Raw genomic sequence first — 15661 nt, 5'->3', positions numbered from 1 at the left:
TTGACATATAGAAATGCTATTGATTTTTCTATGTTGATTTTGTATCCCACAACTTTGCTGAATTTGTTTATCAGTTCTGATAGTTTACTGGAATCTTCAGGTTTTTTCAGATAGAAGATCATATCATCTGCAAACAAGGATAATTTGACTTCTTCCTTTTTCTTTTTTTGTTTTGTTTCTTTGTTTGAGACAGGGTCTCACTCTGTTGCCCAGGCTGGAGTGCAGTGGCACAATCTCAGCTCACTGCAACCTCTGTCTCCAAGGTTCAAGCAATTCTCCTGTCTCAGCCTCCTGAATAGCTGGGACTATAGGTGCCCAACACCATGCCTGACTAATTTTTGTGTTTTTAGTAGAGAGGGGGTTTCATGATATTGGCCAGGCTGGTCTCAAACTCCTTGTAATCTGCCAGTGATGGCCTCCCAAAGTGCTCAGATTACAGGCATGAGCCACCGCGCCTGGCCCGATTTCTTCCTTTTTAATTTGAATGCCCTTTAGTTCTTTCTCTGATTGCTCTTGCTAGAATTTCTACTACTATTTGAATAACAGTGGTGAAAGTGGGTACCCTTGTCATATTACTGATGTTAGAGGAAATGCTTTTTGTTTTTCCCCATTCAGTATGATAGTGTTAGTCTGTCATATATGGCTTTTATTGTATTGAGGTATGTTCCTTCTGTACTCAATTTCTGGGGTTTTTTAACATGGAAGGGATGTTGAATTTTATTAAGTACTTTTCAGCACCAGTTGAAATGATCATATGGTTTTTGTCCTTCATTCTGTTGATGTGATATATCACATTGATTGATTTGTACATGTTGAACCGACTTTGCATTTCTGAGATAAATCCCACTTGGTCATGATGAATAATCTTTTTAATGTGTTGCTGAATTCAGTTTGCTAGTATTTTGTTGAGGATTTTTGCATCAATGTTCAGCTGGGATATTTGCCTGTAGTTTTTTTTTTTTTTTTTTTAATGTGTCTTGATCTGGTTTTCATATCAGGGTAATATTGCCCTCATAGAATGAGTTTGGAAGTATTCCCTCTTCCTCTATTATTTGGAATAGTTTGATTAGGATTGGTATCAGTTCTTCTTTAATTGTTTAGTAAAACTCAGCAGTGAAGCCATTGGGTTCTGAGCTTTTCTTTGCTTGGAGACGTTTTATTACAGCTTCAAATCTCATTACTTGTTATTGGGCTGTTCAGGTTTTGGATTTCTTCATGTTTCAATTTTGGTAGTGTAACCGGGTTTTTTCTTGGGTGCTGGTGAGGCACAGCTCCCCCAAGAGAATGCTGTTGGTTTTTTGCCTTCAGTGTTTTAAAGAATAAGCGATGGGACCACTGCAGGTGCACTGTATGCTCGTAAAAGTAAATATCGGACCCAAGAAGTGTTGCAGAAAGGTGATTTTATTTAGATAGAGAAAAGAGAAGGAAAGGAGAAGAAGAGAAGGACTTCCATGAAGAGTGTGGAAGGGGATTCCAGAGGGGAAATGCAGCCAGATGTACGGACACGGACTTGTATCCTGGGAGGAAACTCCACCTTCTTCAAGACCCTCAGCCAATGAAAAGAGTTCCTTAGAACTTCTGCTGTAGTGATTGACTTTTAGTTTCTTCCCATGCCTGCAAAATTAAAACATAAACTGTTAAATCTCCTGGATGAAGAGAGATGGGAGGGGGGCATGGCGCTGGGAAATTCTTGCCCTTAAAGCTACGCTCCCTCATGAACCCAGAAAAAGAACACATTCCCTCAGTTGGGTATTTTCTAGGAATTTATCCATTTCTTCTAGGTTTTCTAATTTATGGGCATGTGGTTGCTCATAGTATCTTCTAATGATCCGTTGAATTATTGCACTATTGGTTATAATGTCTCTTTTTTCATCTCTGATTTTACTTACTTGGATTGTCACTTTTTTTCTTAGTCTGGCTGAAACTTTGCTGATTTTATTTTTTCAAAAATTATTTTTTAAATTTTGTTAACCTTTTATTTTTATTTCAATTTCATTTATTTCTGCTCTAACCTTTATTATTTCTTTTATTCTAATACTTTTGAGATTGTTTTGCTCTTGCTTTTCTAGTTCTTTTAGGACACATTATTAAATTGTTTATTTGAAGTTTTTCTTCTTGTTTGATGTAGGTACTTGAAGTTATAAACTTTCCTCTTAGTACTGCTTTTGCTGTATCCCATGGGCTTTGGTGTGTTGTGTTTCCATTATCATTTATTTCAAGAGGTTTTTTAATTTTCTTCTTAATTTCTTCATTGACCCAGTGATCATTCAGGAGCATATTGTTTCCATGTGTTTGTATAGTTCCCAAAATTCCTCATTATTGATTTCTAGTTTTATTCCATTATTACTAGAGAACGTCTTATATAATTTTAATTTTTTGAATGTTTTCAGACTTGTTTATGGCCTAACATGGTCTATCCTTAAGAGTGATCCATGTGCTGAGGAGGAGAATGTGTATTCATTCTGCAGCCACTGGATGAAATGTACTGTATATATCGATTATGTCCATTTGGTCTTTCGTGGAGATTAAGTCTGATAGTTCTTTGATTTTCTGGGGGTATTTTTTTTTTTTTTTTTTTTTTTTTTGAGATGGAGTCTCACTCCATTGCCCAGGCTGGAGTGCAGTGGCTCAATGTTGGCTCACTATAACCTCTGCCTCCCAGGTTCAAGCAATTCTCCTGACTCAGCCTCCTGAGTAGCTGGGACTAGTATACACCACCTGGGACAGGTGTATACCACCACACCCAGCTAATTTTTGTATTTTTAGTAGAGATTGAGTTTCATCATGTTGGCCAGGATGGTCCTGATATTCTGACCTTCTGATCCACCCGCCTGAGCCTCCCAAAGTGCTGGGATTCCAGTCGTGAACCACCACACCCAGCCTCTTTAATGATTTTTATCTGAATAATCTGTCCAGTGCTGAAAGTAGAATGTCTCCAACAATTACTCTATTGGTTCTATCTCTTTTACTATAATAATATTTGCTTTATATATCTTGGTGCTCCAATGTTGGGTGCATATATGTTGACAATTATAGCCTCTTGCTGAATTGACCGCTTTATCATCATGTAATGACCTTGTCTATTTTTATAGTTTTTGTCTTGAAGTCTGTTTTCTTTAAGTATAGCTAGTCCAGCTATTTTTTGGTTTCTATCCATTTATTTTCAGTCTATGTGTGTCTTTATAGATGAAGTGTGTTTCTTGTAGGCAACAGATTGTTGGGTCTCATATTGTTGTTGTTGTTTTTTAAATACATTCAACCACTCTGTCTTTTGATTGGAGAGTTTTACATTCAAATGTTAGTCCATTTACATTCAGTGTTATTACTGATAAGTAGGGACTTAGTCCTGCTATTTTGTTACTTGTTTTCGCGTTGTTTTGTGGTCCTCTTTTCCTTCTTTCCTGCCTTCCTGTCTTCCTTTTAGGGAAGGTGGTTGTCTCCAGTGGTATGTTTTAATTTCTTGCATTTGACTTTTTGTGTATCTGTTGTATGTTTTTTGATTTTATGTCGCCATGCAGCTTGCAAATAATAGAACCTATGATTTTAAACTGATGACAAATTAACATTGATTGCATAAACAAACAAACAAGCCAACAGAAAACTAGTACAAACACTATAATTTAACTTTGTCTTCCTGCTTTTTGGCTTTTTATTGTTTTTATTTTTATTTATTTATTTTTTGAGATGGAGTTTCACTCTTGTTATCCAGGCTGGAGTGCAATGGTGCAATTTCAGCTCACTGCAACCTCTGCCTCCCGGGTTCAAGTAATTCTCCTTGCTCAGCTTCCCAAGTAGCTGGGACTACAGGCATGCACCACCACACCCAGCTAATTTTTTTGTGTTTTTAGTAGAGACGGGGGTTTCATGTTGGCCAGGATGGTCTCGATCTCCTGACCTCATGATCCACCCTCCTCAGCCTTCCAAAGTGGTGGGATTACAGGTGTGAGCCACTACACCCGGCCTGCTTTTATTTATATTTTATTGTACTGTGTCTTGAAATGTTGTTTTAGTTATTAATTTGTATTCAATCACCTTCTCATATTTCTATTCAAGATACAAGTAATTTACACACCACAATACGTTACAACATTCTGCATTTTCTGTGTACTCACTGTTACCAGTGAGTTTTGTTCTTTCACATGTTTTCTTGTTGTTCATTAATGACCTTGTTTCAGGTTGAAGGACTTAACTAGCAATTTTTGTAGGACAGGTTTGGTGTTGATGAAATCTCTCAGCTGTTGTTTGTCTGGAAAAGCCTTTATTTCTCCTTCATGTTTGAAGGTTATTTTCACCAGATATACTATTATAGCATAAGAGTTTTTTTCCTTCAGCACTTTAAATATGTCATGCCACTCTTTCCTAGCATGTAAAATTTCCAGTGAAAAGTCTGCTGCCAGACATATTGGAGCTTCCATTGGTATGTTGTTTCTTTTCTCTTGCTGTGTTTAAATGGATCCTTTCTTTACCATTGACCTTTAAGAGTTTGATTATTAAGTGTCTTGAAATAGTAGTCTTATTTGAATCTACTTGGTGCTCTATAACCTTTTTGTACTTGATATCTTTCTGTAGGTTTGGGAAGTTCTCTGTTGTTATCCCATTTAATACACTTTCTACCCATCTCTCTTTCTAACTCCTTTGTCTACCAATAAGTCTTAGATTTGCCCATTTGAAGCTATTTTCTAGATCTGATAGGCATGCTTCATTCATTCTTACTCATTTTTCTTTTGTCTCCTCTGACTATGTATTTTCAAATAGCCTATCTTCAAGCTCACTAATTCTTTCCTCTGCTTGATCAGTTCTGCTGTTCAGTGACTGATGTGGCTGGGGGTGGTGGCTCACGCCTATAATCCTAGCATTTTGGGAGGCCAAGGCAGGAGGATCACTTAAGCCCAGAAGTTTGAGACCAGCTTGGTCAACATAGTGAAACTTCCATCTCTACAAAAAACATTAAAAACTTAGTTGGGTATGGTGGCATGCACCTGTGGTCCCCGCTTTTTCGGAGGCAGAGGTAGGAGGATCACTTAAGCCTGAGAAGTCAAGGCTGCAGTGAGCCATGATCACACCACTGCACTCCAGCCTGGATGACAGAGATATTGTCTCAAAAAAAAAAGAAGACTGATACATTCTTCAGTGTGTCCATTGCATTTTTCAACTCCAGAATTTCAGCTTTATTCTTTTTAATTATTTCAGTCTCTTTGTTAAATTTATCAATAGAATTCTAAATTATTTCTCTGTGTTATCTTTAATTTCATTAAATTTCCTGAAAACACCTATTTTGAATCCTGTATCTGAAAGGGCACAGATTTCTGTATCTCCAGGATTTGTCCCTGGTACCTTATTGAGTTCAGTTAGTGCAGTCATGTTTTCCTAGTTAGTCTCAATGCTTGTGGATGTATTTATTGCAGTCTTTGCAGTCTGAGCTTGTTTATACCTGCCCTTTTTGGCAAGGCTTTCCAGGTATTTGAAGGGTCTTGGGTGTTGAGATCTACGTTTTTGGTCACTACAGCCATATCTGTATCGGGGCATGCTGAGCCCAGTAACACTGACTCTTACAGACTCATAGAGGTGCTACCTTGATGGTCCTAGATAAGATCCAGAAGAATTCTCTGGAAGAATTCTCTGGATTACAGGTGGAGACTCTTGTTCTCTTACATTCTCTCAAACAGAGTCTTTCTGTGCTGAGCTGCCTAGAGCTGGGGGAGGGATGACATAAGCACCCCTGTGGCCACCACCACTGGGACTGCACTGGGTCAGACGAAGCCAGCACAGCAGAGTCTTACCCAAGGCCCATAGTAACCACTGGGGGTTATCACTTGTCTCAAAGTTCATTGAAGCTCCTGTGGTTCTACAATCAGCAGGTGGTAAAGCCAGCCAGTCTTGTATCCTTCCCTTTATAATAGCAAGTTTTTGCCAGCCACAGGCACATCCAGAGATGCCATCCAGGAGCCAGGGCCTGAAGTCAGAAACTTTAGGAATCTACTTGGTGCTCTATTCTTGGTGCCAGCTGGGCTGGCACCCAAGCCACATGGCAAAGTCCTTCCCACTCTTTCCTCCCCTTTCCACAAGCAGAGGAATTTCTCCCCATGGCTACCACTGCCCCAGGCCCATGGCAAGTATGGCCTGGCTACTGCCAGTGTTCACTCCAGGCCCAGGGGCTTTTCAGTCAGCTTGTGGTGAATGTTGCCAGGCCTGGGATTCTCCCTTCAGGGCAGCAAGCTCCCCTTCAGCCCAGAGCAGGTCCAGAAATGCCATCCAAGAGGCAAGGCCTGGAATTCGGGACCCCAAGACCCCAGTTGGTGCTCTACTGTACTGTGGCCAAGTTGGTACCTAAGCTGCAAGACAAAGTTCCCTGTACTTTTCCCTCTCCTCTTCTCAAGCAGGAGTCTCTCCCTGTAGCAACCACAGAGGAAATGTGCTGGGTGACACCTGAAGCCAGCACGTCCTGGGTCTCACCCAAGATCCATGGAGAGTACTACCTGGCTCCCACTGCTGACTGTTCAGGGCTCAAGGTCTCTTTAGTCAGTAGGTGATGAATGCTGCTGAGACTTAAGTTCTTCCTCTCAAGGCAGCGGGTTTCCTTCTGGTCCAGGGTGTATCTAATTTGATCCAGGAACTAGGGCATGAAATGGAGGTCTCTGCCTGGTGCCCTATCATAATGTGGCTGAGCTGGTATCCAAGGTGCAAGACAAAGTCCTCTTTAGTCTTCCCTCTCCTCAATTGGAAGGAAGGGGTCTCCCCTGGATCTGCGAGCTGTACTACCTCAGGTTAGGGAAAGGGTGGCACAAGCACTGCCTTGGCTCCCCTGGCTGGTGTTTTACTGGGTCCCATGCCCCCCTAGTCCACTGGCTCCAAGCCCAGCACAGCACCAGGACTTCCCCAGGAATTGCAATTCTTGTGGCCTAGACTGCCTTTCAAGTTCATTTAGGACCCTAGAACCCTCTAGCCCATGGAGGTGAGGCTTGCTGGATTTCAGGTTCCTACTGCTATGATAGACAATTCCCCTAGACCAGCTGGGGCTGGTCTAAATACTTCTGCTGTGGGCACCAACTGAGTTCTGCACTGTGTTGCCTTCCACTGTGACAGGGCACCACCGAGTTGCAATGCAAAGTCTTACTATCACTCTGCTCCCTCCTCCAAGTGCACAGATTCTCTCTCAGCACCATTTGGCCACTGCTGAGGGGGAGGGATGGCATCAGCAATTCAAGACTGTCTTTCCTACCTTCTTCAGTGCCCCTTTCAGTGAGACGAAGTTAAAACCAGATACTGTGATTGCTGACTTGATTTTTGGTTATGATAAAGATGCTTTTTTGTTTGGATAGTTGTTCAGTTTGGTGTTCCTGTGGGGAGGATGATCAGTGGAGGCTTCTGTTGGGTCTTCTTTCTCTGCTTCCTTTCTGATAGTTTTTTTTTTTTTTTCCCCAGAACTTTGAATATAGTTGTTCCATTGCTATTTGTCGTCCATTGTGTTTGATGTCAGCTATTAGTTTTATTGTGGTGGATGAAGTAATAAACTGTTTTCAAGATTTTCTCTTACTTATTTTCAACATTTTGACTTTGATGTGTCTAGGTGTGTACCTTGTTGCATTATCCTACTTAGAATTCACTGAGCTTGAATATGTACATTAGTGTTCTTCATCAAATGCAGAAAGTTTTCAGCCATTATTTCTTTGCATATTTTTCTGTCCTTTTCTTTCTCCTCTCTTTCTCCTCTCTAACTTATACTTAATTTATGCATATGTTGTCCGGGTGTGGTGGCTCAAGCCTGTAATCTCAGCACTTTTGGAGGCCGAGGTGGGTGGATCACCTGGGGTCAGGAGTTGAAGACCAGGCTGGCCAACATGGTGAAACCCTGTCTCTACTAAAAATACGAAAATTAGCCAGGCATGGTGGCACACGCCTGTAGTCCCAGCTACTCAGGAGGCTGAGGCAGGAGAATAGCTTGAACCCAGGAGGCAGGGATTGCAGTGAGCTGAAATCACACCACTGCACTCTAGCCCGAGTGACAGAGCAAGACTTCATCTCAAAAAAAAAAAAAAAATTATGCATATGTTGATGCACTTATTGCGCTCACTTTTCTGAGGCTATGAGTCTATATTCTTTTTTCTTTTTTTGAGATAAGGTCTCACTCTGTCACCTAGGCTGAAGTGCAGTGACACAATTATAGCTTACTATAACCTTGAACTCTTGGACTAAAGCAGTCCTCCCACCTGAGTCTCATGAGTGGCTAGGACTATAGGCATGTGTCACCAAACTGGCTAATTTTTAAAATTTTTTTGGTAGAAATAGGGTCTCACCATCTTGCTGAGGCTGGTCTTGAACTCCTAGTCTCAAGTGATCCTCTCGTCTTGGCCATCCAAAGCACTGGGATTACAGGCATGAGCCACTGTGTCCAGCCTGTATTCATTTTTCTTCATGCTTATTTCTGTTTCTTCTTCAAATTGCATCATTTCTATTGATCTGTCTTCAAGTTTACTAATCCTTTTTTTCTGCCAACTCAGACCACCCTGAAGCTGTGAGAAAGTCTCAGCCAGGCCAAAGGGGAGCTGCTGACAAAAGCTTTCCCACTAGTGGAAAACCATATTAGATGTAATAGTCCAGACTTTAATAGCCTCACTATGCTGAGTCTTTGGCTGGAGGCAATGCTGGCGTATCATGGCATCAGCACAAAAGTGAAGCAGCTAGAGGCTGCCAACTAGGCTTCTCTCAATGGATTCCCTGAAAGAGGATTTGAGCAGCACACCTTCATAGCTGCCAAAGGATGGCCAGATCTGGCATGAACATATTAATCTGTTTGTATTACACTTGACTACCTGTGATAGAAAGCCCAGATAACCTTTGCTTAAACAAGACAGAAGTTTATTTGTCTCTCATGTTGAAGTTCAGGGCTTCTCCTGTAGCTCCAAAGGGCAGAACCAAACTTTCTCTTTCATTGCTCTGCCATTCTCAGTAGTTGGCTTCTACTTCATTATCCCAAATAACTGTATTTGCTCTAACCATCACATTTACTTACCAGTCTATAGGAAGGTGGAAACTTGGGAGAAATGGTATACCTTGTGCCTTTATGCTCACTTAGCAGCAGCTGCATGCAGTCCTTTCATCTCACTGTCCAGAACTCTGTCATATAAACATATTAATACTTATTTCAGCAGAACTTGGGCCAGAAACTGGGAAGACAGAATAAATACTGGAGTAGAATAACAGTGCGTGCTACAGTATTGCACTGTTGGGATTTTCTTTTTCTTTTTTTTTTTCTTAAGATCAGTCGTAGGCTGTGTTTCCTTTTAACCTATTCATTTCATTATGATTTTAAAAATTTCAGGCTGGGTGCAGTGGCTCAACCCTGTAATCCCAGCACTTAGGGAGGCTGAGGCGGGTGGATCATTTGAGGTCAGGAGTTCAAGACCAGCCTGGCCAACATGGTGACACCCTGTCTCTACTGAAAATACAAAAGTTAGCTGGGTGTGGTGGCACACACCTGTAGTCCCAGCTACTTGGGAGGCTGAGGCAGGAGAATCGCTTGAACCCAGGAGGTGGAGACTGCAGTGATCCAACATCATGCCACTGTACTCCAGCCTGGGCAATAGGGCAACACTCCATCTCAAAAAAAAAAAAAGAAAGAAAAAGAAAATTTCAACCACAGATACATACCACTTTAAATACTGATTTGTTTTAATGGTTTTTCCTAATTTGGGATGTTTATTTTTCTTCATTAAACTTATTAAACATTTCCTAATTCATTATTCTTAAAATATCACTTTTTTTTTTTTAAGAGACAGGGTCTTGCTGTATTGTCCAGGCTGCTAGAGTGCAGTGGTGAGATCATGGCTCACTGCAACCACAAACTCCCAGGCAGTCTTCCAACCTCAGCCTCCCAGGTAGCTGGGACTATAGCCATACACACCAAACGTGGCTATTTTTTTTTTTTTTTTTTGGTAGAGATGGGATTTTGCTGTGTTGCCCCAACTGGCTTTGAACTGGCCTCAAGCGGTTCTCCCGTGTCAGCTTCCCAAAGTGCTTTGAATTATAGGCGTGAGCCACTGTACGTAGCTCCAGCTTTTAAATATGGAGATTTATGTATATAAGTTCTAAATTTCTCACTTTAAATTGTTTCTATTTTTGCATTTACTACATTCTTTTTCTCAAATATTTCCTTCAAATGTATTTTAATGATTTATTTTGGGATTCTCTCACTCTTGAGCTAGGGGCAATTAGGATTTTCTTGTAAAATCTGTGGTGTTGATTTTTAAAATTTATTTAGTAGTTTAATGATCTGAACCTCCTGAAGAAAATACAACTTCCTGGCCGAGTGCCGCGGCTCACACCTATAATCCCAACACTTTGGGAGTCTGAGGCTGGGGGATCACAAGGTCAGGTGTTCAAAACCAGCTTGGCCAGCATGGTGAAACCCTGTCTCTACTAAAAATACAAAAGTTAGCTGGGTATGGTGGCGCGTGCCTGTAATCCCAGCTACTTAGAAGGCTGAGGCAGGAGAATTGCTTGAACCTGGACCTGGAAGACAGAGGTTGCAGTGAGCCGAGATCGTACTACTGCACTCCAGCCTGGGCTACAAACCAAGACTCCATCTCAAAAAAAAGAAAATACAACTTCCTGAGGAAAAAATCTGCAGCTGAGGTAGTCCCAGCAAGAATACATCTTATGTGCTCATGTCCTTCCCTGTAATTGGTGAAACTATTATACCAGGGCCAGATTTCCACATCATGCTTTCTCCTCAATCCCACTTCCTCACCAAGTGCTTTATCCAAGCTTATTTGGATCTTCATCCCAGGTGAGGGGAAATGTTCAAAAAAGCCCTGGATTTCAGGAGTTTTTTCCTATGACACTTTGCCTTTTGCTTCTTGAACATGTTTATTTCAAATGTCACGACTTTTAGCAGTAAAGGGTTTCAGGAGAGGATCTCTCATCAGTACCACAGCTTTCTCTGAACCCTTAGTGTTAGTGGATACTCATGCTCATAGGTTCCTTTTAGAACCTCAAAACAAATTCTTAGAAACACTGTGAACTAGCTATCAGAGACTTTCTTTTTTCTCACCCAGTCTCTGGTAGAAAATCCTGAAAAGATAGGAAATATGGATTGCTCCCTTTTTTCCAGTGCTATTTAAGATTTTTTCTTATGGTCATAGACATTTGGGCATTTCTGTTTTCATCTAGGAAGAGTGCATTAGATTTCTACATTCAAATCACATTGCCTTCAAGAAGTTTACCAGTTTTTTGCAACTCATTCATAGTTTTTTTGTTTTTTTTTTGAGACAGGGCCTTGCTCTGTCGCCCAGGCTGGTGTGCAGTGGTGCAATCACTACTCACTGCAACCTCTACATCCCGGGCTTAAGCAGTCCTCCTACTCAGCCTTCTGAGTAGCTGGGACTACAGGTGCACACCACCACACCTGGCTAATTTTTGTATTTTTTTTGTACAGACAGAGTGTCACCACATTGCTCAGGCTCATCTCGAACTTCTGGGCTCAAGGGATTTTCACGCTTCAGTCTCCTAAAGTTCTGGGATTACAGGCATGAGCCACCATGTCCAGCCATTCTATAGCTTTTTAAATATACAGTTTCAGTTACAATCCTATTTCTGACCATTGAAAAACAAATTGTTATCAGGGCATTTTTTTTCATGGTTGTCTCTGAGATTCTGTCTGTGGCCCCTTCTCCAGTATATATAAACACTTTGAGCAGTCAGATCCCATTTTCATGGCTGCAGATACGTACTATAGGCTGATGGCCAATAAATCTTCATTTCCAATGTGGATTTCTCCTGATCTCATGAACAACTGCTAAATCAGTGGATATCTCCAGTTGCATGTCCCACCATACCACAGATTTCACCTATCATTCTGTACCCTGCTTCTATCTAAATCCTGCTTTCATTTTTTCCTCCCTCTGGTATTCTTGTGAGATCTCAAACCACTTAACTTGGTTAAAGTTTTATTTTTCTATTTCTTTCACACTCAGTATAAATTGGTACCTAAGCGATTGGATCCTGCTCAGAGAAACCTGTACCAGAACCCCTTTAACTCACGGTAGATATTAAAGACATGTGCTTAGGTCAGGGGCAGTAGCTCATGCCTGTAATCCCTGCACTTTGGCAAGCTGAGGTGGACCACGAAGTCAGGAGTTCGAGACCAGCCTAGCTAATATGGTGAAACCCTATCTCTACTAAAAACACAAAAATTAGCTGGGTGTGGTGTTGCATGCCTGTTTTCCCAGCTACTTGGGAGGCTGAGGCAGGAGAATCGCTTATACCTGGGAGACAGAAGTTGCAGTGAGCTGAGATCATGCCACTGCACTCCACCCTGGGTGACAGAGCAAGACTTTGTCTCAATGTTTGCTAAATTAGTGAATGAATATAAACTGACAGGATGCTGCTAATGTGCTGGGGTTTTAATATCAGAATAAGGTTCAATATGTTTTGTTTACAATCACCTAAGATGGATGACTTCAGATTGAGTAGGAGTGTGTTGTTACAGGGAACAGTGACATTCAAAGATGTGGCTATTGACTTCACCCAGGAGGAGTGGAAGCGATTGGATCCTGCTCAGAGAAACCTGTACCGGAACGTGATGCTAGAAAACTATAACAACTTAATCACAGTGGGTAAGAGTAATTTACTATAATTCAAACTCCGGAAAGAAAGTACCTTCCCCCCGCCCCACCCGCCGTGTTTCTAAAATATGTAGACTTTTAAATATTAGAGTGAGCTTGGCCTTGGGATGCTTTTGCTCATGTGAATGTCCATGCTGCAGTTTTCAGAGCAAAAGGGGACAGCATCTCCAGAAGCCACAATTTCTTGTCCTTTAGAAAGCCTGGTTTTTGGGCCGGGCACGGTGGCTCACGCCTGTAATCCCAGCACTTTGGGAGGCCGAGGCGGGTGGATCACGAGGTCAAGAGATCAAGACCATCCTGGTCAACATGGTGAAACCCCGTCTCTACTAAAAATACAAAAAATTAGTTGGGCATGGTGGTGTGTGCCTGCGATCCCAGCTACTCAGAAGGCTGAGGCAGGAGAATTGCCTGAACCCAGGAGGCAGAGGTTGCAGTGAGCCAAGATCGCGCCATTGCACTCCAGCCTGGGTAACAAGAGCGAAACTCCGTCTCAAAAAAAAAAAAAAAAAAGAAAGCCTGGTTTTCCCAGGCAGCCTCCATTTTTGGGTGGGTGGTTGTTCCTAGTATGTATGCCCAGATCTATGTAACTTCCCTTTGACAGGCTATCCATTCACCAAACCTGATGTGATTTTCAAATTGGAGCAAGAAGAAGAACCATGGGTGATGGAGGAAGAAGTATTAAGGAGACACTGGCAAGGTTAGTGGAAGGGAACCAGACAGATGAGAAGGGGTCAGGACCCTATTAATGATTAATCAGTGAATGGTTGATCTCTCTAAAATATTATGCAAAGATATTTTCAGAGCTGGGCACAGTGGTTCATATCTGTAGTTTCAGCACTTTTGGAAGCCAAGGCAGAAAGATTGCTTGAGTCCAGGGGTTTGAGACCAGCCTGGACAACATAGTGAGACCTCATCTCTATTTTAAAAAATAATAATAATTAGGCCGGGCACGGTGGCGCATGCCTGTAATCCCAGTACTTTGGGAGGCCGAGGTGGGCAGATCGTGAGGTCAGGAGATCGAGACCATCCTGGCCAACATGGTGAAGTCCCGTCTCTACTAAATACGCAAAAATTAGCCAGACATCATAGGGCACGCCTGTAGTCCCAGCTACTCAAGAGGCTGAGGCAGGAGAATTGCTTGAACCTGTGAGGCAGAGGATGTAGTAAGCCGAGATCGTGCCACTGCACTCCAGCCTGGGTGACAGCAAGACTCCGTCTCAAAAAAAAAAAAAACGCCAGGTGTGGTGGCACACACACACTTGTAATCCCAGCTGCTTGGGAGGCTGAGGTGGGAGAATCACTTGAGCCTGGGAGGTCAAGGCTGCAGTAAGCCATGATCACAGCACTGCACACTGCACTCTAGCCTGGGCAATGGAGTGAGACCCTGTCTTAAAAAAAAAAAAAATTCAGAAAGCATGTAGCATTTTTTTTTTTTTTTTTTTGAGACAGAGTCTCACTCTGTCACCCAGGCTGGAGAGCAGTAGCGCGATCTTGGCTCACTACAACTTCCTCCGGCTCCTAGGTTCAAATGATTCTTGTGCCTCAGCCTCCCAAGTAGCTGGGACTACAGGCATATGCCACCACACCCAGCTAATTTTTTAATATTTTTAGTAGAGATGTGGTTTCACCATGTTGGCCAGGCTAGTCTTGAACTCCTGGCCTCAGGTGAACTGCCCGCCTTAGCCTCCCAAAGTGCTGGGATTTCAGGCATGAGCCACCATGCCCAGCCGCATATAGACTTTTGTATGACTAATGGTGTGAACTCTTTATAAACCTAAGATGTCATTTCTAGATACCATTCTTAATATCTTTCCTCAGAACTTAGAGATCTGGTTGGCTTTCTTACCTGAGTGCTAGATACCAACCTTTCCTAATAACTTTCCAGCCTTATTTTGACAATCATTATATTATTAGCATCTTTGGGAGTCCTATCCACCTTCATATACAGGATCCTTTCTTTTTGCGTACATTCATTAATCTGTAGTTGTTAAAATAAACCTACTGACATTTATAGTCCTTTATCTTCTTCCTTCCATTCTAAATGTCTGAAATATTATATTTTGTACCGATAGTCATGCTTCCCACTGTATTTTTATTTTTAGGTTTTGCTCTCATACCTCAATAATCACACTACCCCTCTTTTATTTTAATAAAAGTTTTAAGTCAGTGCTGATTTTTTGGTAGCTCCCATTTTCTGATATATTTGTCATGTATATATACAAGTGTACATGATGTGTGCATATATATACATACATACACGTTAATGTGCATATACACATATTTTGAATTTTATAAAGACATTTTTGCCCTCTAAAGAGACCTTAATAATTTCTACCAGTAACAACTTCTGCCAATGTAGTCTGTTCACATTTAAAAAAAAATCGTGTCTGGGCACGGTGGCTCATGCCTGTAATCCCAGCACTTTGGGAGGCAGAGGTGGGCGGATCACCAGGTCAAGATATTGAGACCATCCTGGCCAACATAGTGAAACCCCGTCTCTACTAAAAATACAAAAATTAGCTGAGCCTGGTGGTGCACACCTGTAGTCCCAGCTACTCAGAAGACTGAGGCAGGAGAATTGCTTGAATCCAGCAGGTGGAAGTTGCAGTGAGCTGAGATCGCACCACTGCACTCCAGCCTGGTGACAGAGAGACACTTCACCTCAAAAACAACAAAAATTATTGCCAATCTGATAGGTGAAAAATGGTAGCTAATTATAGTTTGAATTTATATTTCCCTTATGATGAGTGAAAACAAGCATTTTTTTCATGTTTCTCATCTATATTTCTTTGTTTTAATAAATAGTTGGTATCCTTTGCCTTTGTTTCTGTTGAGCTCTTAATTTGTATGAACTCTTAACATTGAGCTTATTGGCACATCATCTGTCATGTTTTTCTTGTGTTTTTTTTCCCAAAAAGATTATTCCTCATTGAAGTACTTTTTGGGCACCTTGACTTTTTAAAATATTCATGTAGTTAAAACAATCTTTTCCTATAGATTATCACAATTTTTAAAAGGTATATGGGTCATTTATGTTT

General features: G+C 41.5%; 1 protein-coding gene across 4 annotated transcripts in view; it reads left to right on the top strand.

The window, feature by feature from the left end:
* The window catches only part of ZNF569 (zinc finger protein 569), a 72918-nt gene that overhangs the window by 43489 nt on the left and 13768 nt on the right, over positions 1 to 15661 (top strand). For all 4 annotated transcript variants that reach the window (XM_064381382.1, XM_064381380.1, XM_064381379.1 and 1 more), the window contains exons 4-5: positions 12488 to 12614; positions 13225 to 13320. In XM_064381382.1, coding sequence (XP_064237452.1) covers positions 12488 to 12614; positions 13225 to 13320 — 223 coding nt within the window. The remainder of the gene's footprint in view (positions 1 to 12487; positions 12615 to 13224; positions 13321 to 15661) is intronic.

This window comes from Aotus nancymaae, unplaced genomic scaffold, assembly GCF_030222135.1.
Source record: "Aotus nancymaae isolate 86718 unplaced genomic scaffold, 86718_ANA_hifiasm-v0.15.2.pri h1tg000028l, whole genome shotgun sequence".
NCBI lineage: Eukaryota > Metazoa > Chordata > Mammalia > Primates > Aotidae > Aotus > Aotus nancymaae.
The sequence above is the reverse complement of the archived record's forward strand: the minus strand, read 5'-3'. Positions and strand labels throughout refer to the sequence as shown.